This window comes from Callionymus lyra, chromosome 2 (assembly GCF_982586985.1).
Source record: "Callionymus lyra chromosome 2, fCalLyr1.hap1.1, whole genome shotgun sequence".
NCBI classification, from domain to species: domain Eukaryota; kingdom Metazoa; phylum Chordata; class Actinopteri; order Syngnathiformes; family Callionymidae; genus Callionymus; species Callionymus lyra.
This window is the reverse complement of record NC_141819.1, coordinates 40424601-40449889: the sequence shown is the minus strand read 5'-3', so window position 1 is coordinate 40449889 and position 25289 is coordinate 40424601. Positions and strand designations below refer to the sequence as shown.

The following is a 25289-nucleotide window of genomic DNA, read 5'->3' as shown; positions in this document are numbered from 1 at the left end:
TTATTCTGTTTCCATAGACGTGATGCACGAGTCACGTCGAGCAGCGCCCCCCAGCGGCCTCTTGTTGCGTTGCTCCGCGCAGCACTGCGGAGGCTGCGCTGAGCTGGTTATTATTATGTCCGCCAACACCCTACACTCCTGCAGCCACAACAACAGCACAGTCTCGCTGCATCCTGTCTGATGGTCCGCGTCTCAGGGAGGAGGATGAGTCACCTGTGAGGTCTGGGTCATGTCTTTCAAGGTAAATCTCTCTTCTCCATCATGCTAGCAGCCTCGGAGGCCACACGCACACACACGCGCACACACGCACACATACGAACACACACCTGCTCCCGTCGTGTTGTTGTGTTGTTGTTGTTGAGAAGCTTGAATGACTTTACAGATCCTTTCATCTTCTGCCACACGATAGTGCGCACGTTTGATGTGCATGTACATGTGTATGATAATAATAATAAACTATATTTATATCGCATATTTCAAAACATGTATAAGTTACAAGGTGCTTTAAATAAGCATAAATAAAACAAACATGAGTCATTAAAAATGACTCATATTTGTGTTGGACAAAGAACATTGTAATAAATAAATAGTTTAAATATATAGTATTATTCTTTAGGAGAAGCTGTTAACAAAATCCTACAAACTCCTTAATTTACAACTTTAAAATAGTAAATCGAAATTATTTGTTTCAATTCCTCCTTTTCAATTGTTTTTTTATGCAGGAAGTTCAACATTACTATTGGCAAGAATCTGGCAATACGTATCACGATACAGGGGCAACGATGCACAATATTGCAATACTTTAGTAGCAAGGGTATATTTGTAGTGTTGTCGAGTACTTGACTCTGGTGTTGCAGAATTTACAGACCACATGACTCTTGATTAAGTCGTAGCTATTTTCATTTGTTTATTAACCAAAATATGTCCAAACACAAGCTTTAAAAGCTGCTGGAGTCGACTGTATCCTCTCGTCCTCAGTTGTCGCTGGGATATGAAGGTTCCTTTAGCTGCGGAGGATGTAATGACTGCTGCCATTTGCAGCCAAAAGTTTAATTGCAACACAAAAACGAAGAAAGTGTGTTAATATTTGCATGTTAATTGTTATTGGAAAAAATAGAATTATTTTGTTTTATGCACATTTTATTGCAATGTAAATCATAAAAGAACTAAGATACAAATAAATATAATGAAAGCAAAAATAAACAAACGATACAGTGCTGTTGAGTACCCATACAGTATTGTGCAAAGAAAATATTGCATCATTCAGTGTATCTATTTTCTTACACCTCCCACGAACAGACACATTAAGATTCAACCAGAAAGTAAATATTGAAATAAAAAGCTCACGCGGTCTTTAAAACATTCAAAATACCCTTTAATACTTTTATTTTTGCATGTTCATGTCCAGATTTTCCACTTTTTTTCTATTTGTGACAAAGAAAAAGTCACGTAACAAGAACTTTCATTGTTTTCTGGCTTCTATCCATCCTGCAGAAGGAGACCCCGCTGGCTAACGCAGTGTTCTGGGCGGCCCGGAAGGGAAACTTGGCTCTTCTTCAGCTGCTGCTGAATAGCGGGCGAGTGGACGCCGACTGCAGAGACCACATGGTGACAGCATGTCCAGATGTGACCTCAGATTGTTGCACGAGAATGAAGTCGGTTCTTTTGCTGATGTTTTCCATCTAGTACGGCACGACTGCGCTGATGGTGGCGTCCGACAGCGGCCACGTGGAGTGTGTCAGAGAGCTGATCATGCACGGGGCGGACATCAACTACCAGAGAGAGGTTTATGTCCACACTATTGATCGACACATGCTGCAAACAAGAGTGTGATCATTTAACATCTTAATCAACATCAGCAGAATCATAATGAAGACATTGTTTCCTTATTAATTTATTCAGTCACCAAAAAGTTACTTGTGTCATATCATGTCATGTCAACACCAGCAGCAATGAGCCACATCCAAATATTAGTTATTATTATATTTCCCAAAAATGCATGATTTAAAATTCTTTTATTTTGTTTCTTCCTACAATGCCGGTGTACAAACTGTTAAGGTTAAAAAGGTGTTTTCGTTTTATGTGGCTTAGTTTATCCGATGTCTGGTTTGTTGGCAGCAGACTTGGCTGGGAGGCACAAATTATCTCTGAATACAGGCCTGTTGAATTATTATTTTTTTAAGAGTGAAATCATAACAGAGTTATCTTCAGACACTTTACAGAATAACAAATTACACTAGAAAGAAAGATTAATTAGGTTGAAGCGCATCCCATTGAGCGACAGCAATGAGGAAAAACTTCCTTTTAAAATGGAGAAACCTGGCAGAACCAGACTCAGTGACCAGCCGGGAGAGAGAAGAGTGACAGTGGAGAGAGAACAGTGTAGAACAGGGGCAATTGTAATCGTCATCTTTCAATAAACAACTGCTTTAAATAATAAAAAATATCTGGGAAATTTGTGGTCTTAACATGAAATTTTCGCTGTCAAAAATGTTAAATAAATTGTTGCGTGGAAAGTTGTTGTTATTTTTAAGTTAATCTACTTTTGTTGTTATTTTAAAAAATATAAACCTTTTTTAACGGCCTATCTTGAATGAAAATGATCATCATGATGTAGCAAGAGATGCCGGTGTTGACGATGCTAACTGTACAGTATGACTGCTCTAATAGATTATTCTCTCTCTGGGAAAGGTTGGAAAATGTTTTGCGGTGAAATGGAAACGAGCGTTAAGTGTTTGTCAGCAAGTGTTTTTACAGCTGCAGAGCCACGAGTGTCAAGTTACTGACCATCTCTGTTGTTTACTGCTTCCCACAAAAGGGATTATAGGTCATAGGTTCAGAATGATTTTGTTCATGATCTCATTTTTATTTTATATTACATGAAAAACATCGACATTGGAATATAAAAACACAAGAATATCTATGTTACAGTAATGTGTTGATGAGGCTTCATGAAACAGTTGATGAGGTATCATGATACAGTGACTTTATTTTAAAAGACCACTAGATGTTACTCTCAGTTTGATAATCTTTGTCTCTGCTCTACTAATTCAATGAAACCTGACATCATTTTCAAACAGAGAGTGACATCTAGTGGTCTTTCAAAATGAAGACACTGTTTCATGATACCTCATCAACTGTTTCATGAAGCCTCATCAACACATCACTAGTGGGTTACATAAACCTTTTCTCAAAATACAGCTTCAGAGTGTAAATGAATGCCTCACTTGTTCTCTCCAGACAGGTTCTACTGCTCTGTTCTTTGCCGCCCAGCAGGGACACAATGAGGTCGTCAAGCTCCTCTTTGAGTTCGGTGCCTCCACAGACTTCCAGACAAAAGTAGGTGCCTCTTGTGCAGTGATGTCATCTCTGGATCCTACCTCAGCTAACAATAGCATCAAACCATGTTTATGCTCAGGACGGCGGCACCGCTCTGACTGTGGCGTCACAGTACGGCCACGGGAAGGTGGTGGAGACGCTTTTGAAGAACGGAGCCAATGTTCATGACCAGCTGAACGTGAGCAACTTGTTCTCTGACCCTTTGTGAGCAGGGATTGGCAGGAAACCGCTGAGTCAGCTGTAATTTGTGAATATTAAATGTTTGCTAGCCTTATTTAAACCTTTTTTTTTAAATGATGTACATTTTCTGATTCATTGATGCTAATGTTACTTCAGAGAAAACACCATACAGTAATAATCAATTGATTAGATATAATATATATATATATATATTTTTCTTCTATACCACCCTGTAACAAAAGCCTCACGGACCGTTAACGGCCCCCGGACCAGGGGTTGGGAACCATTAAATCATGAGACGATCAAATATGGTCATTAATGAAACGTACAGTAGTTTGTGTGAAGTAAATACTTGTACACAATGTGGTGTATATATTTCTATGATAATTGTACCATATTAAAATTGTATTGGTTAAGGTACAGTTAAGGTAGCACTTAGAATCAAAGTAGATATAATGTTCATGTTGATATGGTGACCATTAGAGATGCCAGTGTTTAAGATAAGATAAGGAACAGAGATTATGGATGTGTACAATTAAACATGAAGAAACGCAGTTGAACTGCATTTGATTCTATTTGTGTCATGTTTACCTGATTTATTACATGATAATAGCATTACTTGTACTGGACTTCTTGAACTAACCCTGTCTCTCAGGATGGTGCGACTGCTCTCTTCCTGGCGGCCCAACAGGGACACTTGGCAGTGATTCGACAGCTGTTGGCGTCTGGCGCCAAAGTGAACGAACCCAGAGATGTAACATTCCAAGATTCACTAGACAAATAATCTTTTTTTAATTTGGTTATTCAGAATAATTTGTCACTTTTTTTCAGGATGGTTCCGCCCCCTTGTGGATGGCAGCTCAGATGGGTCACAGTGACGTGGTGAAGGTTCTACTTCTGCGTGGTGCTGATCGGGACGCTGACAGACAAGTACGTGGTTATTTTGGGATTATGAGAGGAGGCAGTGAAAGTGTTTACGACGAACAATAGAAGTAATTGGTAGGTGTCTCCCCGATTTCTTCACAAACATGTGAAAACACTTCTTTTATTTGGCTCGACACCTTATTTGTAAGATGCAGTGGCAGCGCCGGGGATTTTAAGTTGCAGGTGCTATTGTGAGGTTCAACACTTGAGTAAGGAAAGGTGATTCTAATTTTGTATTTTTTATTGTGGAGGTCACATTAGACCACACTTGGTATATATACGCGTACACGTCAACATTAACTTCTTTTTTTAAACAACATAGAAAAAACATTTTAAAATGACAATAAAAACAAAGTAAACAATGTAAATACGAAAAAATATTAAATACAAAAAGAATCACAGACATTTCTTGGTGATGGGTCCAATGGCTCTTAAAGGGGTAGCTACAGCGCCACCTAGCGCCTTTTCCGCGCCACCACTTATTTACCGCTTATTTAGAACAGTAAAAATACTGGGGTACCATCAACCTGCAACACTGCATTTATTAAGTAAAATATGAAGATTTTGCTTTTATTTCTTCAGCTTCTTTTGTCTCAAAATATTCTTGAAACTTCTTGAGCCTTTGCTCAGGAATTATTCCTAGTTATGTATACTTTTAAATCCCTTTAAAACACACTTTTATGGACTGGCTTTTTAAGAGGTTTTGTCTTAATGTGTAGCTGGATTCACTAATGGATTGTTTTATATTTTTAAATGAATCGTGTTTGTTTGTTATGTAAGCACAGTGTGAAATTAAACTTCAGAAACATGCTATATAAATAAAAAGTATTATTATTTTCTTAATTAATATCAAACTCATAAATGTTGCACCTCAGGACGGGACCACTGCGCTGTTCAAGGCAGCGATGAAGGGCCACAACGAAGTCATCGAGGAGCTCCTGAAGTTCTCTCCTTCACTTGGTCTTCTTAAGGTGCTTCTGAACACTCTCTACAAAATACTATTACACGTGTCAATATTCATCTGTGTGTCTCAGAATGGTTCCACTGCTCTCCACGCTGCAGTAATGGGGGGCAATGTGGCGACGGTGCTGCTGCTGCTGAGGGCCCACGCTGACCCCGGTCTACCAAACAAGGTAGCAGATTTGTGCCAGTCTCACGAGACTTGTTACAGATGCTGTGCTCTTTCTTTTCCAGAACAACGAGCTCCCGTCTGATTTTACGAAGAGCGATCGAATCCTTAGAGTTTTACATCCAAGACTGTTGAATGGAGAGAGCTGATGAAGGTGTGCTCTAGGACAGAATGTAAAAATACACCTGATAGTTACAATGCCATAAACTGTAATTAAACCTGACGATCAATAAACTGGATTATATGAAAGACAATTCATCTCTGTTGTCATTTTATATCAATAATTTAAGGTTATCTCATGGTTATGTATGTATTCTTAGTAAATTAAATGGTAGGTTACAGTCCATCCTTTTATTTCAAACTAAACAAGAATTACAGGAATACATATATTGGTAAATATATAAAGGTGAAAATATTCATAATTAAAGTAATCTATTGGGCTTGTGTTGTAAATATGTTTTACGTTAAAACTGAATACATTATTTTATGTATTTAGCTTGCATTTGGACTTTTTTATATCTATCAATTCCATTTATTTATTTCTATGATAATTCGAGAAAAATATATAAATCTTCTAAAAAATATATATATAGTATAGTAGCAGATTTACTGATACCTTTATAACAATAACTCCTGAATGAAAATATATCAAAAGGATTACATCAATAAAATATATATTTTTTAAGATTATTATATTTTATCTGTTAAATATCGTTTTAACGGTAATAGAAGTGGCGATCTCAATAATGTGTTTTATTTTCCATCGGTTAGAACTTCTTGTGTATGACAGAAAAGTACTGATCCAAACCAGAAACTGGGGCGTGGAGCCCATTGATGACAGACAGCGACGACATGACGTCAACACCCGGAAACGGCATTCAAGCGTTTGTTGACGCGGAAGTTTTTTTGTTTTATTTATCACTGCACTTGTTTTATCAATATAGACGAATATTGATCTGTTTAAAATTGTTTACGTCTGTCAACATTTACACCGTTAATGTTCGGCAACCATTTGAAATAGAACAGCGATGACTTCAAACTTACAGGTGAGTTTTAAACCAACAGGTTTTAAACCACAGGTCCGTCAACAGGTAATACGTTAATAAACTCGTCACTTTTATACATCGATCATGTACTAACTTGATCCACAGTAAAATTAAATGAGGATTACATGTTATTTTATTTAGTTTACTTCAATGTATTATTTGACTGATGGGTTACGTAACCTTTCCTAATGAATTTACCTTTGATCTATATAAATAAATAACCTTTATTCAACAGTTATTTTTACCTGATCAAAGCTGGCAGATAAATTGTGGGCCTCAGATTTTTTTTTTCTCATCAATTTTACACAACACAGTGGGCATTATGATCAAAGTTTATCTTTTTTTCCAAATGTTTTAGAACACATGCTTCTATATTTGTCTTTGTAAATATGTTATCAGCATATCTTGCGCTAGAAAGCTTTGAATAGGACCAATTTAGCTACAAACAAACAGAAAATGCTGTCTCTAAATGTGTTGTTTTTTAAGCTGACCATGTTTTTGCTTTTTTACCAGTGGGCCATACACTAATATATATATATTTTTTTATTTACTTATTTCTTATTTATTTCTTATTTTGTTATTCACAATTCCTATTAAATATACTTTTTGTTTTTGGTATTAATTTTTTGTATTGTGTATTGAATAATCTGCTGACAGCACAGCACTGTCAAAAAATAATTTGTTATTTTTCTGACAATAAAAAGATTCGATTATGTTCTAAATTCACAGTCACTAAATAAATATTCACAATACAGTGGGAATTAAAATCAAAGTGCATCTTGTTTTTAATATTTATTGAAAGAAGTACTATATTTGTATTTGTACAGATATTAACAGTATACATTGTGATTTGATTTTTTTGATTTTAATGCTTTATTCTTTATCCTGTATATGTCGATTAAAAAAAACAATAATAATAAAACAAAACCAATTAGATTAGAGAAACAAAGATAGTCAAAACAATAATAGTCAAACAATAATGATATGGACTCAAAGGTCCGAAAAGGAGTAGGCTGAACCATTAGCTTATTTAGACCTACCCCTTCTCCACAACGCATTTAATAACAGCAAACTGTTATTAAATGTATTTTATTTTTTTACATATTTATATTATACGTATTTAAAAATATGAAAATTAAACAGAGTAAACAAATGATACGTAAATTAAATAACCCTAGTTGTTAACGACCTTCTTCTGCCCTGAACCTTGTGAAAACCATGTGTTTGAACCGCTTTTTAAACTAGGTCATGCTTGTGTGGTTCTGATTTTTTAAAAGTTACCAGGATTAGTTTTAATTCACAAGTTGTCTGTTAAATAATAAACAGGGACTTACATCACAGATGTGTGCTAGAAATCCTTCATTCAGCTGCTTTTTTTTAATTTACCAGTTAGCCTTTACTAACAGACATGTTAAGTGCCGAAGAACGGCTGCCTTGATGCTTGGTTCTGTTTTTCTATTTCATTCTTAATTCCTATGTTGTGTATTTAACACTGGCAATAACAGTTTCTGATTCTAATCAATATCAATGAAACTAAATTGATATAATAACAAAATGTTCCTGCTGGGCTTTGATAACTTTGTGATGACCAGATAAAAATTAATTCAAGTTTGTATATGATCTTTTAACAACATGAACTAAGTGAATTGTCTATGTTTTTCACTTTTTAAGTAATGTATTTCTATCACAAACAACTTTCTCAGAAAGCGATCGATCTTGCCAGCAAAGCAGCCGAGGAGGACAAAGCCAAAAACTATGAAGAGGCTCTTCGTCTTTACCAGTCTGCCGTGGGATACTTCCTCCATGCCGTCAAATGTAAGGAAACATTCAGTCTTTGGTCTCAAGTGCACCATAATCTGAGCTTCCTATTGTGTGTGTGTGTTGTTCAGATGACAATAAGGGAAACAAAGCGAACGAGAGCATCAGGATGAAGTGTAAGGACTATCTGGAGAGAGCTGAGCAGCTTAAGCAATATTTGAAGAAGAAGGAGAACGCTCCTCCGAAAAAACCTGTCAAAGATTCTGGAGGCAAAGGGTCAGTTGGCTTTAATTTAAGAATTATGTTTGTCTCGAGTGAATTTAAATATAAAGTAATGTCTCAATAATCTGCCGTCTCTGATCCCGTCCTGATCCTGCTTCTCCAGTCACATCACAGATCTAAAAGTTGATAAATGAAATGAAATAAACAAATAGACTTTCATTTCTTTGTTCATCCCAGGAATGAAAGTGATGACGGTGAAGACGCTGAGAAAAAGAAGTTCAACGATCAGCTGTCGGGTAAGGAATAGGATCAAACTATCCAAAAAGTTTCAGATTGTAATGTTTTTAACCATTTTCTCTGCAGGGGCCATTGTCATGGAAAAGCCAAACATCAAGTGGGACGATGTCGCTGGACTGGAGGGAGCCAAGGAAGCTTTAAAGGAAGCCGTCATCCTTCCTATCAAATTCCCTCATCTGTTTACAGGTAGACTAACCCTCCTTGACCCACCCTGAACTCAATTTAAGTTGAAGAAGAGAGTAAGTTCAGGCGGATAATGGAGATGGAAGCTAAAATTCAACTTTTTTTGTACTTTTGTTTTAAGTTTCTTCAGAGTAATTATATTTAGTAAATTGTGCACATTTAACTAATAGTATTAATTTGAGGCTCAATCATTCTTAGTTTTTTATGAACACAGACATCTTTATCAGTCGCTATATGAACAAGAACAATAATCTACTTTGATTTTGAGACAACCATCCAGCAGACCATATGAAAGTCATCACAGTCTTTTTTAGGAAGGCATATGAGCCGATTATTCCTGATAATGAAACTTATATTCCATAAAATCAAATTCATTCCTGTGCTTCATCTTTGGGGTGTGCATATTTGTCCAGGAAAGCGAACCCCTTGGCGTGGAATCCTTCTGTTCGGTCCACCGGGAACAGGAAAGTCCTACCTGGCCAAAGCTGTGGCAACAGAGGCCAACAACTCCACCTTCTTTTCCATCTCCTCCTCAGACCTGGTGTCCAAGTGGCTCGGGGAAAGTGAAAAGTATGATCAGAACCCTTTGGATCACCATGATACTGAACGTGACATGTCAATTATTCGTGGCTTCTCTCTACTTCGACCTCCTCAGACTGGTGAAGAACCTCTTTGATATGGCTCGAGAGCACAAACCGTCCATCATCTTCATAGATGAGATCGACTCCCTCTGCGGCTCCAGGAGTGAGAACGAGAGCGAGGCGGCGCGAAGGATCAAGACCGAGTTTCTCGTCCAAATGCAAGGTAAGAAAGAGAATCGTCTCCACTTATCGTCGCCATCGAAGCAACTGAACCTTGTGAGAAAGTTTTCGTTTTAGTTTGCGATGAACTCGAGCCCAATTTATAAGTTTCTGTGGAAATGAATTGGTAATTATTATCTGAACTTTCTCCTGGGCTCAGGGTTTCATGGTAGTCATGCGCTTCATAATATTTGTCTCTGATATACTAATTCAATGAAACGTGGCTTCATTTTCAAAGTGAGAGTGACATCTAGTGGTCTTTCAAAATAAAAACACTGTATCATGATACCTCATGATACCTGGGATTCATGAAGCTACATCAACATTTCATTCGTTTCTAGGTATTTTAAATAAAACATTTCAAGGTCAAGGTGGGTCTGTTAGTGGGAAACGTTTTCCATTTATCCTTTGTATGTTTGGTACATGTTAAGAAAAACAATACAATAAAGCTGACCTTGACCCTTGACCTTGATTAAAAGGACCGTCTTTTCCCCTGGATGTCGCTATTTCCAAACACTTATAACTAATTATGGCACTCCTGGTATTCCATAGATTTCATTTATATGATCCTTTTATTATCCTGGAAAACAATGGAACACGTGTCAAACTCATGGCCCAGGGGCCAAATCTGGAACACCAAGTCATTTTATCTGGCCCATCCGATTATTTGGATCAACAATAAGGGACAAATTGATGTTGATGGGAAAAAAAACGTTGTTTGGTGAGGGAGGACAATCACAGAGATGATTAAGATAAATTGAGTCTCAAAGAATAAAAAGGCAAAATAAAAATCTGACGCCACGTTATCCCGTCTTTGTTACCACTAGACACACAAGAAAAAAAACTCATATTAAGGTTAAAATAAACTTTAAATTGGAAATGTTTTTATTTGCAGGTGTTGGGAACGACAACAATGGAGTTCTTGTTTTAGGAGCAACAAATATCCCGTGGACACTGGACTCGGCCATCAGGAGAAGGTCAGATCCAGACAGAGGATTGAAAAACCAAGACACAAATGAATCCAAACCATTTGTAAACAAATGTGTTGGTTCCCAGGTTTGAGAAAAGGATCTACATTCCTCTGCCAGAGGAGCACGCCCGCTCCTACATGTTCAAACTCCACCTGGGCACAACGCCCAACCAACTGACGGAGGACGACTTCCTCAATCTGGGCAAGAAGACGGGGGGATATTCCGGGGCAGATATCAGCGTCATCGTCAGAGACGCCCTCATGCAGCCGGTCAGGAAGGTCCAGTCTGCAACTCACTTCAAGAAGGTATGGATGGAAGCTTATGCTTCATTGTGAGAACGTAAGTGTTGTTGATCGTGTTTTTCTACAGACTTGAAAGACATTATAAAGGATGTAGCAATTTATAATTTGATCATCAATCATTATCATGCTTGACATTGAACTTTTTAATCTTTAATCTATAGGTTCAGGGCTCACCTTGGAACAACCCAGGCACCCAGGTGGAGGACCTCCTGTCCCCGTGCTCGCCAGGAGATCCGGGCGCCATACCCATGAAGTGGATGGACGTGCCTGGAGAGAAACTTTTGGAGCCGGTGGTAATCATGGTAATGGGATAAAATGATGATGGACTGTGAAATTAAAACGTCTGCTTTAGTTTTAAATGATGTCCGTTTCCAGGAGGACATGCTGAGGTCTCTGTCCAGCACGAAGCCCACCGTCAACGAGCAGGACCTGGAGAAGCTGAAGAAGTTCACCGAAGACTTTGGACAAGAAGGATAAAAGTATCTGATCGAAGTTTAGAAGTAGGTCAACAGAGGGTTTAGGGGTGAATCCAAATGTTTACATATCAGAATAGACAAGCAAATAACATATCTAATTATCAAACTCTGAACTTAATTTTTTTAATCATTCTTTTATGCACTTTCATTTGTTGCTCCACTCATCCTCATTTGTCTAACAGATTTTATGTCTAACACTATTGTTGTAATGTATTTTTGAGAGGTCAAGCCGTTACACGACAACAACTGGGGATTAAGAAACGTCTAAGAGAAACTAATATGTGAGGCCTATATGAATCAGTTAATTTACACGTTTTAAAAAATTATTCTCAGTGTGATTTTGCCTGTAAGGCAGGCCATTTATATAATAAAGGTGGAAGATGTCTGTATACTTTTGGTACATTATTTTTGCACTTTTGTGTTGCTGCCATGTTTTGCAGAGCAAATCTCAGGGTGTATCACGAGGTCAACAAGCTTACATATTTTTCTGCACTTTTATTGGTGTGTAATTACATTTAGACAGAAACGGTTGTCACCAGACACCCTGACAAGAAATGTGTCTTCCTGCGGGTCTGGTTTATTAAATTTGATGTTCTGTTGTGTGTGAATGTTTGAGTGTATAAAATGCACAACTTTTTGAGAATGAAACTTGAAATAAAACAAACGTGATGAATCTTTGGATCATTAATTTTTTTAAATACACCTTAGATGTGTTCATTTATTAAGTGCAACATAGATTCGATAACATTTGTTAAGAGAATAAAACCAGATATCTGGTCATCTAAACATCTTTAAACTGTTGAAATAGTGTACAAAAAAAATTGTGTCACTTATCATTTTAAGTGATTGTTCACCCAAAATTCAAATTTCACTCTTCTTTCTTCTCACCCTCAAGTTGAATAAAGGTTGGGAGAATGTTCTCAGTAATCTGGGTCTTTTTTGAGTAACAGGTAGAAAGTATATCCAAAAAGACACATCAAAAAACATCCATACTGCTCGTCTGTAACGTCCCTCAGACAGAACAAAGTGTTGAACTCTATCTTAGGTTTGTTTGTGGTGGAAGGTACATTTTGCAAATCCACTAAAGCCGTTATATGAGTGAAATTTTAATTTTAGGTGATCACTTGCATTATTTATCATTACTAATGTAGCAAAGCAGTACAACAATGGTGTTATTATTTTAAGGGTAACAATACTTGAAACGGTCATAAATGTAAGGACAGAAAACATGATATATAAAAATGAAAATACAATCACGTTACAGTAAGTAAAATGTTTGACTCAACAGCTGCCAAAATCTAGACTTGCATGCACAAGCTATGAGCTTGTACCTTTAAAATGAATCCCCAATAGAAAGTAAGTAAGTAAGTAATTTTTATTTGTATAGCGCTTTTCCAGACCAGGGTCACAAAGCGCTTAAACAATCAAAACAATATTCAATAAAGTATATACTTTAAAGATCAAGATAACACTGATAACACAACAGGAGTTCCAGAAATTCAAGGAAAAGCCTGAACAAATAGAAACGTCTTAAGATGTTTCTTAAAGGAGTCAGTAGACTCCATCAAGCGCAAAGAAAGAGGAAGATCGTTCCAAAGCTTAGGAGCAACAGCCTGAAAAGATTTCTCTCCTCTGGACACGAAGCAAGAATTTGTGAAGCAACCCCAAAATGATACGAGTAAACTTCAGTAAGGAAGTGATCTGGATTTGATTGATGGCCGATATGACAGATGGGTAAAGGCAAAGAGTCTCCCAAAATATGTTCACCAAGTAGTGATGATGAGGCCTCGAGAAACAACTGATACAGTGTCTTCATTTTGAAAGACCACTAGATGTCACTCTGTTTTATGATCATTGATCTACCAATTCATTTTCAAACTGAGAGTGACAACTAGTGGTGTTTTAAAACGAAGACACTGTATTATGATACCTCATCAACTTTAACACTACTAAGAAGTTACAGCTTCAGCTAGGAGGAGAGAATTTGACTTTGGTTTGATTATCATAGTTTAGCTTCTAATAGTAGCTTGAGACTCGGCGATGAAAACACATGATTTTGTTTGAGCTATACTTGAACACAATGTGAAGAAATGTATGCTCCTCAGAGTAAAAATCTAAAACACTAGTAGCCAACTTAATGTATACAAAAAAAAAAATGAGGTTAAGTGAAAGAATATCTGAAATGAACATCTGTATTTGGAGGAAGAACATTCATATTGACAATGTGAGAAAGTGCATTTATATATATACATTTAACTCTAAGACAGGAAGTGAATCACCAGCCCATCAGTCATGCTCTAAAGCAGTTAAATATCTGACAGACACATTTTCACTATAGTATGACTGCACAGAGAGGAAGTTAAAAGGTGCTTAAATAAGGGACGGTGTTCTACTAGTACGGTGGAGTTTTTAAAAGACTGAAAACAGAGAGCCCAGAGCCAGACCGGTGGCAGCTCCCGTCAGCATCCCCATGGCTATATGATCCCCGTCACCACGCCTGCGCTCGTGAATCACCACATGGTTGGCCCCCGCCACCGGATAGTCTCCTGAAGAGAAAAATGCAACCAAGTAAGCATCACAAACAGTCAACGGTCAAGCATTTATGACCTTATTAAGCACATCTTAAAGTGATGACAAACATTCATCTTTGATGTCGACGGAATCTGTCTCTGGAATTTATTTGCTGGGCCAAGACGACTCACGTACTGCGTCTTGTCATGACCCCAAGATAAAAAACACATGCCAATTGAGAGAAAATTCCTTCTTTTCAGACAAAAATGTAATGGTTTATCAATGACATCACAATATTTTAAGGTTGAATTTATCATTTCACACAAAACTTTGTTGGGAATTTTTTAATTATTGAATTAAATTGTAATAATTCAATTAAAATATTGAATAGTTTCACAATGATTTTTCCCCCCACATATAGTTTTATATTATAATTCCAATAAATATATATATATATATAAATACAATTCATAAATTAATGTCAATAGTTTTTCATTAGTGGCCTTTTAAATATGTACATTTATATATATATATATTTTTTAATCAAACCATTAATACAGGAATTAAAATTAAAAAATATTGAATTGATAAAAAAAAAAGTTTTATTATTTGTAATAAAATATCAAACTTAACATGAAAAAAATGTTAATTCGTTTAAAAATGTATTGCATTATTTATTAAAACACAAATTAAAATATTCTATAAACAGAAACAAAGAAAAACACAAAAAGAAAAAAAAATTAAATCAAAGTTTCAACAGTTTAAATATTTTATTGAATCCTTCAATATTCTAAAGGCAATGATATTAATTTAGACAATAATAATAGATAAAACCGAAATAATTTTTTTCTTCCATTGGGACCAGTAACGAATAAATCAAACATTTGTTTCGGTTTTTCTACCAGCATCAGTCAAAACAATGAACATAAGATGTTGTATCACAACAACCCAAAAAAAGGAGAAGATAGAGCTTCTTACCCTGGTATTGATAGGGATTGGCGACAGTGTAGGGCTGTCCGTGAGCAGTGTACATGATCTGAGTCGGGTGAGGAGTCACTGGCACGTAGTCTCCATATGGCCCTGGAGTATAGACCTGGTGGAAACCCAAATGTGTTTCATATACATTATCCAGTTCAATGATGGCAACTAGTGTCATTTTTATAAATAATTTAAAAAAGAAATTCATTATCTTAACTTTGTGCATATTTACCTGAGGTGAGGGAGTGTATTCATAGTACGGAGGAGGAGCTGAGGCAATCACTTCCTGTGCAAATCCAATCTGAGGAGGAGCAACCAGCTAAAAATAAACCATTATCATTATTTAACTACATAGTCACTTTACTATTTTTAATAAGAGCATCATTGAACTATGATGGTTAAGATGATGAGGACAGATTAAATTATTAAAGACAAATTAATATCTTACAGTATTGATCCTTGCATCCTGTAGAGCCATGGTCCAGGCACTGAAATGTACAAAATAAATGGATTACTACTATAATAAAAATAAAAAAATAAAAAGGTTTTAAAAAAGCAAATAGGAATAATATCTATGTATATAGACAAATGATCTTACAGAGCATCATCTGAATTGTCAGCACACAGACTGATGACTCTTCCATCTCTGCAAACGATCTGCAGCAAAGCTTCGCGCACCTTTCCGTCTGGAGGGTTCAGCTCTGGAGCGTGACATCACAAAAAATGCATTCCAAAATAAATAAATGACTTTTCAGGACATAAAGGTGGTTGGTTGACATTAAGATACCTTGACAAGCAGCAGAGCTGCGGATGTTGATACAGTCGACTTTCATGTGCAAGTCGTCCTCCATGTCACATCTGTATTGGTCGTTGTAAAACACAAGTTGACCATCAGCCCACAAGTCGAACCAGTTCCTCTTCCACCGTCGCAAGATTCTGCCTGACAGGAAATGAAACCAAAAGAACACATCAACAAATATAGTTGCTGCTTTGTATACGTGGACGTACACTTGAAGCCAGATCATTACACACCCTGAATTTGCGTTTATCTAAAGGGTTTTGAGGCACTTAGAAGTGACATTAAAAAAAAATTGCTTTCAATCTTCATGTTTTCTGGACAAACTGGTCCAGTTTTGAGGTCATTTATAGGGCACGGCATTGCAGGGGTCCCCAACCACCCTGTTATCATTGAAGCATTTGTTGTTTATATAATGAACGTTGTATTACTGTATTACTGTTACACGTCGAGACGCTGGTTAAAGTCATGTTTGGTAAAAATAAGCCTGTAACAAGTGAAAATTGGTATAAAACTATCCCTTAATGGGACCATCTTGTTGCAGATTAAACTAGACATAGACATCAGAGTAGCACTGATCCTAGACATGTAGAAAATGTTTCTGACAGCTAACAGTTTGAGGTATTCTTGCATTTGTTGATAAAACTTTAAGTTATTTTAGACTATTTTCCCTTTTTTCGTTATGCTTTTGTGAATACTTCTCACCCTTCAAAAATCATTTGATTGAATAGATTCAGATTATACATTTAAAGAGAAAAAAGTTATTTCAGATAATTTTAATGAATAATTTATACATATTTATTGTTGTTGTTTTTCCCCTTTTTGCTTTTTGGATTTGGGGATTTTCTTGACAGCCCCGCACAAAAGTCACAGTATACAATGTGGCCCCTAATGAAATTAAATTGCCCAACCCTGACTTTAATGCTTGTCAGAATACTATGGAGATTCGAAATCTCACATGTAGAAAAAAAAAAAAGCTCTATTGGCAAACGTTTTAATCACAATATGTTAACAGCCAAAATACAATCTTACTTTGTCTGTGGAGCCAGCCACTCTTCGCCAGAGCCATGTTGACTTCCTGTGACAACAAGCAGGAGTCAGTTTACTCTGGGGACATCTTGGTACACTATGGAAAAAGCTAAAACAGGACGAGCCAGGGTAGGAAACATTGGGATGAAGAAGGGAATGCATTTTTAGAAACATGTCTAAAGACCTAGCCTGACTAATCGATGAGTCATAAAGAGGTCCTTGTGACTGTCAGTCTGTGAAAACTAAGAGCAGATTAAAGAGGTTGATCAAGTCAACACCATGAGATCGAGCACCCCTAAGAACACATGAACTGACAATATTACATTATTGGCTAATGCCAGACGTTTGACCTGACAATAACAAACATTAGCTTATGTAAGTGAGGCCTGAATGTGATGTCAATACCAATAATGCTCCTCATAAGACTCGTCGTAGAATAAATACAGGTATTTAATTATATTTAATAACTATTATACTAGTAAATGAACGTAAGCAGGCAGCTAAAGCTAGCTAGCTTTCGAATGTTACCGCTATAGCCACACGCGCCGGAGAAAGTGGTGCTAAAGGACTAGCAACATTTTAGAGAGTCGTGATAAATACATACGTTTCAGTCGTCGGTTATCTTTTCACGCCCACTTTCGACGACAAATGTGCGCAAAAACAAAACCTCGTCAACCTTTCTTCTCCTTAACTCACCGAAGCCCCGCCTGACCCAACTTCAACAAGCACGGGGCGTTTGTTTATGTGACGCAGCAGCATGCTAACCCCTGACACTATTTAATGCTGTTCTGGAACAAAAATACTAAAGTGATTTAAAGTTTCCCAATTTGTTTGAAAACCCGATTACTATCGTATTTATGGCAACATTTATTTTCTTTTTTGTGCTTTAGTTGAGGGAGTGGGCGTGTCCACGGGACATTTTCCGATCATCTTCGGGACAACCTGTGAGACAAAACAAGCGCACACTTATCCGGTCGCCAGAAGTACGCAGGAGCGGCGGAGCTAGAGCAGAAATGGCGACGGCCATCTACTTGGAACATTATCTGGACAGTAAGTTCGTAGAAAATAACCAGCCATTTTCTTTCGATGAATTTATTTTATCCGACGTTTGTGGTTGTATGCTGGCTATTCAAGTACGTGTAACATGTTAGCTCGACCCCATATTAGCAATGTTGCTATTAAGTTATTAACCAGGAACTAACAACAGTCTAAACATGTTTAATATATACACTTTTTTCATCATATCAGTTTTTATCATTTGTAATTGAATTTGTGTTGGTGTTAGTATTTTTTTTATTTGCAACCTGTTGGTAACCGCGTTTTCGTTAACCGTTTCCGCGCCGTCTTGCCAGTTGACACAATATATTATTCTTGTATTCATTCTTCTTGAATATTTCACTCTCTAGATAAGTGTCTTATTGAAATTCTATTATCCTAACATGGTTACTATTAACTGAAATTTCGAATTGGAAACTGATCTCATTTTGTCATGCGTTAGTAGTTTAAACTAACTTAATTTATATTGACGATGGATTCAAAGTTGCTTTCCTTTTTTTAATAATGATAAATAAATAAATAAAATGATCTTGGGAATTTAGCATCACCTATAACATTACCATGTACAGATGTATTTAAGACTTGTTTTCTCTCTCCTGCAGGCATTGAGAACCTGCCATGTGAGTTGCAGAGAAATTTTACATTAATGCGGGATCTGGACAACAGAACAGAAGGTAATAACAAAAGGATTTGACTGTAACTACTCTGACTTTTTAGTTCTATTATGTTTCCATAATATTCACTATGTGAGCAGAGAAAATATATTAGTAGTGTCACTTAAATCATGTGCTCTATATATCGGGCGTCCTGCTCAAAAAAATAAAGGGAACACTAAAATCAACTCAAAATTAAATTGAATTGGAAAAACAGATGATTCAGCTTTTATGTAATGTCCTTAAAACAAGTCTAAATGAGGCTCAGTTCTGTATGTGACCTGCACGTGCCTGTATGACCTCCCTATAACGCCTGGGCATGCTCTTGATGAGGTGGTGGAGGAGGGTCTCCTGAGGGATCTCCTCACAGACCTGGACTAAAGTAAACACTGACTCCTAGACAGACTAATGCAACGTGAGGTTGGTGGATGATGAGACATGATATCCCAGATGTGCTCAATTGGATTGAGGTCTGGGGAACGGGCGGGCCAGTTCATAGCACTGATGCCTTCATCTTGCAGGAACTGCTGGCACACTCCAGCCACATGAGGTCTAGCATTAGGAGGAACCCAGGGCCAACCGCACCAGCATTTGGTCTCACAAGGGGTCTGAGGATCTCATCTTGGTTCCTAATGTCAGTCAGGGTACCTCTGGCGAGCACGTGAAGAGCGGTACGGCCCTCCAAAGAAATGCCACCCCACACCACTACTGACCTACTGCCGAACCGGTCATCCTGGAGGATGTTGCAGGCAGCAGAACGTTCTTCAAGGCATGCTTTCACCTGTGAAGAGCCCAGGACCCCAATGGTGAATTTTCCAATCTTGGTGTTCTCTGGCAAATGCCAAACATCCTGCACAGTGTTGGGCTGTTGGCACAACCCTCATCTGTTGACGTCAGGCCCTCATACCATCCTCATGGAGTCTGTTTCTGACTGTTTGAGCTGACACATGCAAATTTGTGGCCTGCTGGGGGGTCATCTTGCAGAGCTCTGGCAAAGCTCCTCCTGCTCCTCCTTGCACAAAGGAGGAGGTAGCAGTCCTGCTGCTGGGTTGTTGCCCTCCACGTCTCCTGATGTACTGGCCTGTCTCCTGGTAGCACCTCAGGAGACCACTGTAAAAGCACCGCCAGCATTCAAAAGTGACCAAAACATCAGCCAGAAAGCATAGGAAGTGAGAAGTGGTCTGTGGTCACCACCTGCAGAACCACTGCTCAATTGGTGGTGTCTTTCTTGTTGACTACAATTTCCACATGTTGTCTATTCCATTTGTAGAACAGCTGGTTAAATGGACTGTCAGTCAGTGTTAATTCCTAAGTGGACAGTTTGAGTTCACAGGGGTGTGATTGACTTGAAGTGACATTGTGTTGTTTAAGTCTTGCCTTCTTTTTTTTGAGCAATGTGAAATGGCACTACCTGTAAAAATCCAACGTAAAGTGCATAGAAATACATCTTATCATAACGCTGAATTAGCAGGAGCCCCAGGCTGGTATCTCTGGAGCAAAATTAAAACTGCCAGTTTCAGTTTTTCGTATTTGACATTTCTCTATCTTTTCAATCTTCTCTTTTTGTTAACTTGACCGAAATAGTGTCTTGACATGCCAAGTGTCACATGCTTGTATGACTATCATTTCAAAAATAAACAACTATCAGACGAAAATAATCAAACATGTGCACATGTGAAAACAATAGAAATTAAATAATTTGTTTTCACCTTCTGCTCGTCAAATGTGTCTGGTAAGGATTTTATCATCATATTTTGCCTCTAATTTGAGTTTGTTTTGTCAATATTTTTAAACTGAGTGAAAATGTATGACCATCGAGCTGTACTCCCAATGAACACTGTCTCTAACAATATCTTGTCTGTTCCTTCCCCAGAGAAAAGAGGAGAAATTGACAAACTAGCGGAAGAGTATGTGTCAACCGTGAAGAACTTGGCGTCAGAACAGAGGGTCGAACACCTGCAGAAGATCAAGAACGCCTTCAGCAAGTGTAAAGAGTTCAGTGACGATAAAGTTCAACTTGCAATGCAGACGTATGAAATGGTAAGAAAGGCAGCCCCACCACCGCTCCGTATTTACTATCCTGAGATGTATTTAGAGTCTAAAACAATGAAACTGCACGTGCAGGTGGACAAGCATATTCGCAGGCTGGATGCTGATCTGGCACGGTTTGAGAACGAGCTGAAAGAGAAACTGGAATACGAGAGTTCAGAGGGGAGAACGGCGAAAAGTAAGTGCTGTGCCAGGCCTGCTGGATGGTTGTCTCGACACAATATATATTCATGTTCATAGGGTGACCATTAAGATGCTAAGTGGTTAAGATAAGACAATGAAAATGGATGGATGTCAACAGTTATGCTGAGACTTCAAATAACGGTACAAAATTATGTTGAAGAAAATAAATTTGCTTGAAGGACAAAAATGGACATAATTAAGATGTATAAACTGATTTAGATCTCATTGATGGCTGATTAATATTGCTCGATAGTTATTGCAAGAAGAAAATAATTCCACCTTTTAGATAATATTGAAAAACATCTAGACTCAAACTATTCACCCCTCGCAGAAGCTGACACTCGGAGTCTCCGTGAGAAACGTGGGTCCAGAGGAAGAGGACGAAAAGGTTCTGAAGAAGATTCCCCCAAGAAGAAAAAGATGAAAAACAGGTTCACGGATGCCTCTGTGTGATACACACACTGTTGCATATTGTTTTAAGTGTTTGCCTCTGATCATATTCTCTTTGCCTTTTGTGGACCTAAAGCCCAGAGGTGAGCGACGCACTGTTACCCATGCAGCCATCAGATGTTTTGGACATGCCGGTGGATCCAAATGAGCCCACGTACTGCCTCTGCCATCAAGTGTCATATGGAGAAATGATTGGCTGTGACAATCCAGATGTGAGTTTTTTTATATAATTCACAGTTCAAATATAACTGGCTTTTTAATGCAAACTTATTTTTATATTTTGCTTTAAAGTTGTTAAGATTCAAAGTGATTTCTTGTTCACATGTATTTTCTGTTGCAAGCTATTTCAGGGAATAAACGGGGAATTCATTTATTTAGGTTTTCTCTGCAAATGTCAAGATGGTGACGATAATTCTGTTTTTCTCTCAGTGTCCAATTGAATGGTTTCATTTTGCCTGCGTGGATCTCACCACAAAACCCAAAGGGAAATGGTGAGTGTTTAAATAAAATAAATGACTCAATTCATGTGTTAAAGTTGGTCACTCATCACTGTTATCTGTATCCGGCAGGTTCTGTCCAAGATGCAACCAAGACAAGAAGAAAAAATGAATTCCGTTAGTTTCAGAATATTCTATTAAATTCTATGTAGATTATTTGTGTAATATATACAGATATATATTTTAGGTCCTGTTGCTCTTCTTAGAACTGTGGGTTCGAGCCGCTTTTTAAACCCTAATCCAGGTCTAATCTTTTTTCTGTTTGTTCATAAATTTCACGTTTGTACATTTATGAACTATTCACATTTGTCTTGTTTAAGGTCGAAAGCTACTCATAAATACTGGATTGTGGCATAATTATACTTGAAATGTAAATGTAAAAAAAGCTATTTTTTAAAGAGAAGTGTAGAAGCCTGCTGAGAAGTAACTACTTTAAACACCAAAACGCTTACCAAAAACAGGTGGTAAAATCTTTGTGTCATAATTTTCAGTTGCCTTCCTCCAGAGGGGAAAAAAGCACATCCGTGCTGCATTAATCGTTGGTCACTGGTGTAAAAATTGTCAACTTCAACCAAAATAGTTTGAACTTCTGACATATTTGAATGTACGTCGTCTTGATCAGTCTTTTACCGTCAACTTAATACGATTTTAAAGCACTTTGTATGAATTTTGTTCCCACTGAGGTTTGACACTGTCGACATGGTTCCATATTGTCACCTGTCTTTTAGCCACATAGTTGCTTTGTGTAAAGTATAGTCACATGTATTTGCTTCTTTTAAATCAAGTATATTTTGATGGAAGGTGTTTATTCTACGGATGTCTTGTTACTCTAACTGATCGTTAATTTGAATATATATTTTGTGGAGGTCAAGCTTTCAATCACTTTTCGCCTCAAATTGATCTACGACACAAATGTAAATGCCAAAGTTTTTGTTGTTTTTTCCTTGCAATTCCAGTATTTTACTACAAATAAATAGCATTTTATTCAATTTGGGTATTTGTAATTAACATGAAGGAAACATAGTTGAAGAAAGTCAAGGTTTCTAACCCGAAAAAACATTAAAAGTCATCATCTGAATCCTCATCCCAGCTACAATTTTCCTGTGCATCTTCTTTAAATTCAACTCTCAAGTCGTACACAAAGTTAGGATCGTCTCTGTGCTTCCGGTTCTTCTCAAACAGTTCATCCATTTGACCCTTCTTGCGAGCCAGCTTGTCATCATCTAGTTTGTTGAGGTCCTCATGGGGGTCCAGCTGAAAGGAAGCCAGGGTCTCCTCCAGCGTGAGGCCTCGCAGATTATCTCTCAAGATGATGTGAAGCCTCTCCAGCTGGATCTGGGAAACACCTTCCAGATACTCTCTGTGTCGAGGATGGTTTTTTAACTTCTCTGCAGCCATGCCAGACTCTGGAATAAACGACAACTGCGCGTCAGACATATGTATTCTTCTATATGACGTATCTTTGTATGGTTTACCTGAGTATTTGGAAAAGTTTCGGACTGGAATTGTTCTTCTCCGAAGTTTTTTAGTTTCATAAATTTCATACATGAGTACGATAGCTGGAGGGTCGAACTGCACACCACAGCGCCTGGCTATGTAACGCATGACTTGTTTAAATATACAACCTATTCAACGATTTAGCATCAAAGTTAAGGCACAACAATTATATTTAATCTTTTTTAGCTCAATAAAATATGGTCGCTTAGAGCCGTACAAACGTTGCTAAGGTGCATTATTCTGTCCCCATGTTTTTAGTTCCTTGGGATGCGCCTGTATAAAAGTGTATAAAAAAAAAAGAAGGAAATATCGTGATTTCTACGTGAAAAGTGTGTATATGTTAGTTAATTATGCGTAGATGTATTTCAGCACACTCGTTTTGAATTATACATTTTCATTTAACATTGCAATTCGAACTTGTTTAACAGGCTCCATACGGCGCTAAAAGAGAACTACAAATGGGTCCTTATGGCATATACGTCACTTCCGCAACTTGGTCGCAAAAAGTTCTGTTTTAATTTTGTAAAATTGTGTTACCTGTAGTAGCTTAAGGTAGTGTTTATACAACATGTTTTAAATTCCATCACGTTTTTCTAGAGAACCTCTGTAGCTAAACAAGCAGGGTTTGCGCGGAAACAAGCTGTGACGCAAACAGGAAACAAAAGTTTTAAACGTTACTGTGAACGAATCTGTCCAAATTGGATACAGTATAAGCTATGAGTATAATTTACAAATGTTTTTTATATAATTTAACTGTAAATTTTCTATTTTCTGTATTGTTTTCGACATGCCACAGCTCAGCCAGAGGCGGTAAGACATGTTTACTGTTGTGTTTTGAATCTAGGATGAGTTCTCGTGCGTTTGTGATATACATTTTTTGTTGTTAACAATATTTTTTCACTGTGTCTTCCAGGTGACACAGATGAGGATGTCTGTAAATCTCTAAATCAGTATGTTCAGTCTACCTCCTTCTCAGTGCTGATCAACAACAAGGGTTTCCACAGGTGCGTCTCGGTATGATTTCAGTAAATGATCCAAACGATGGTTTTAAATATTTGTACTGCCTTTCAGAGAGTTGGAGACTATAGTCAGATATCCTTCTGGTTTATTCACTGGCTTGGAAATGTTGCTGGTTTATCGATGGCCCAGTGGCATCTTTGTGGACCCATATCAGCTTTCCAACTTGAAGGAGCAAAACAACTGGCAGGTAGTATTTCTCAATCCTAAAACCAAAATACTGACCCAGATAGTGACGCCGTACTTGAATTCCTTGTAAGATATTGCTAGATTCAGCTGTTGACCTCGAGGCGCCGGCTCACAAGACAACAGGATTCATCACCTACGTGTTCCCTGACCTCAGTCGACAAACTTCCCAACAACTTCATGTCTGCATTCCAATACATGCTCGCTACCACGAGCCTTCCACTGATGGGTCTGCGTTCACAAGCGTGGACATTGGTCCTCCAGAACTGCTGGTGCGGGTGGAGTCATGTGAGTGTGTCTTAATTTACTTTTTTCACTCTGAATTTTTTCACACATTAAAGTCTTAATATTGTTTACAGGTTCCCAATTAGAACCTCAAATTATGTTAGATGCACCGTGTACTGCCGACAATTCCAGTATGTGTCATTGGCGTCAAATAAAGAATCTGCAGGTGATCATTTAAGAAGCATTTTAATACTTTCTTAATAAAAATGATTAACTATTTTGTCCAACTCTTGTATCCAGCACAATCCCGAACACTTGCGTCTTCAAGTCCCTGTGGGTGATGGATCACTGGTCACACCTGTGTGTGTGGGAACTCTTCTGGTCACCATGATTTGTTGTGCAGCACTTTCTAAAGTTATGTGGAAACATCGGATTTGTTAAGGACACTTGCACATTTTTTTTAAATGTATATTTCATTACATGTAATAAACATTTGAGGTTGAGCAATAACTATTGTCATTTGTGTCATTTATTC

General features: G+C 37.5%; 6 protein-coding genes across 10 annotated transcripts; 4 read left to right on the top strand and 2 right to left on the bottom strand.

Annotated features, from left to right (window-relative positions):
* The first annotated feature begins 104 nt into the window (after window positions 1–104).
* ankrd29 (ankyrin repeat domain 29) lies at window positions 105–5826 on the top strand. 2 transcript variants are annotated; one of them, XM_087785209.1, is made up of 10 exons: window positions 112–241; window positions 1495–1608; window positions 1687–1785; window positions 3241–3339; window positions 3419–3517; window positions 4175–4273; window positions 4351–4449; window positions 5319–5414; window positions 5478–5576; window positions 5638–5826. In XM_087785209.1, exons 1-10 carry the CDS (start codon window positions 230–232, stop codon window positions 5719–5721), a joined length of 900 nt encoding a protein of 299 aa, XP_087641335.1. In that variant the 5' UTR covers window positions 112–229; the 3' UTR covers window positions 5722–5826. The 2 variants fall into 2 exon arrangements, with proteins under 2 accessions (XP_087641334.1, XP_087641335.1); XM_087785208.1 differs by having other exon boundaries at window positions 105–241; window positions 5319–5576.
* A 618-nt stretch (window positions 5827–6444) lies between these two features.
* On the top strand, window positions 6445–12306 carry LOC148087016 (vacuolar protein sorting-associated protein 4B-like). Its single transcript, XM_087785206.1, has 11 exons — window positions 6445–6618; window positions 8322–8433; window positions 8508–8652; window positions 8836–8894; window positions 8962–9081; window positions 9492–9648; window positions 9734–9882; window positions 10774–10855; window positions 10935–11154; window positions 11313–11453; window positions 11527–12306. The coding sequence occupies exons 1-11, from the start codon at window positions 6601–6603 to the stop codon at window positions 11626–11628; spliced, it is 1305 nt and encodes a 434-aa protein (XP_087641332.1). The 5' UTR covers window positions 6445–6600; the 3' UTR covers window positions 11629–12306.
* A 1499-nt stretch (window positions 12307–13805) lies between these two features.
* plekhb2 (pleckstrin homology domain containing B2) lies at window positions 13806–17696 on the bottom strand. Of its 4 annotated transcripts, none has more exons than XM_087785213.1 (8): window positions 17546–17696; window positions 16945–16990; window positions 15904–16056; window positions 15715–15817; window positions 15565–15604; window positions 15349–15435; window positions 15117–15231; window positions 13806–14173 (listed from the first exon to the last, which is right to left on the bottom strand). In XM_087785213.1, the coding sequence occupies exons 2-8, from the start codon at window positions 16979–16981 to the stop codon at window positions 14037–14039; spliced, it is 672 nt and encodes a 223-aa protein (XP_087641339.1). In that variant the 5' UTR covers window positions 16982–16990; window positions 17546–17696; the 3' UTR covers window positions 13806–14036. The 4 variants fall into 4 exon arrangements, with proteins under 4 accessions (XP_087641339.1, XP_087641342.1, XP_087641340.1 ...); XM_087785216.1 differs by having other exon boundaries at window positions 15349–15417; XM_087785214.1 differs by having other exon boundaries at window positions 16945–17050; window positions 17546–17655.
* Window positions 17697–17835: 139 nt separating this feature from the next.
* Window positions 17836–22818, top strand: ing5a (inhibitor of growth family, member 5a). Its single transcript, XM_087785210.1, has 8 exons — window positions 17836–17991; window positions 18600–18671; window positions 20524–20690; window positions 20775–20877; window positions 21214–21313; window positions 21409–21544; window positions 21762–21823; window positions 21902–22818. Exons 1-8 carry the CDS (start codon window positions 17955–17957, stop codon window positions 21939–21941), a joined length of 717 nt encoding a protein of 238 aa, XP_087641336.1. The 5' UTR covers window positions 17836–17954; the 3' UTR covers window positions 21942–22818.
* On the bottom strand, window positions 22757–23550 carry cep19 (centrosomal protein 19). The gene is made up of 2 exons (XM_087785220.1): window positions 23305–23550; window positions 22757–23235 (listed from the first exon to the last, which is right to left on the bottom strand). Exons 1-2 carry the CDS (start codon window positions 23432–23434, stop codon window positions 22889–22891), a joined length of 477 nt encoding a protein of 158 aa, XP_087641346.1. The 5' UTR covers window positions 23435–23550; the 3' UTR covers window positions 22757–22888.
* Window positions 23551–23819: 269 nt separating this feature from the next.
* Window positions 23820–25264, top strand: pigx (phosphatidylinositol glycan anchor biosynthesis, class X). Its single transcript, XM_087785212.1, has 6 exons — window positions 23820–24136; window positions 24240–24330; window positions 24398–24533; window positions 24604–24817; window positions 24889–24980; window positions 25055–25264. Exons 1-6 carry the CDS (start codon window positions 24043–24045, stop codon window positions 25193–25195), a joined length of 768 nt encoding a protein of 255 aa, XP_087641338.1. The 5' UTR covers window positions 23820–24042; the 3' UTR covers window positions 25196–25264.
* The last annotated feature ends 25 nt before the right edge of the window (window positions 25265–25289 follow it).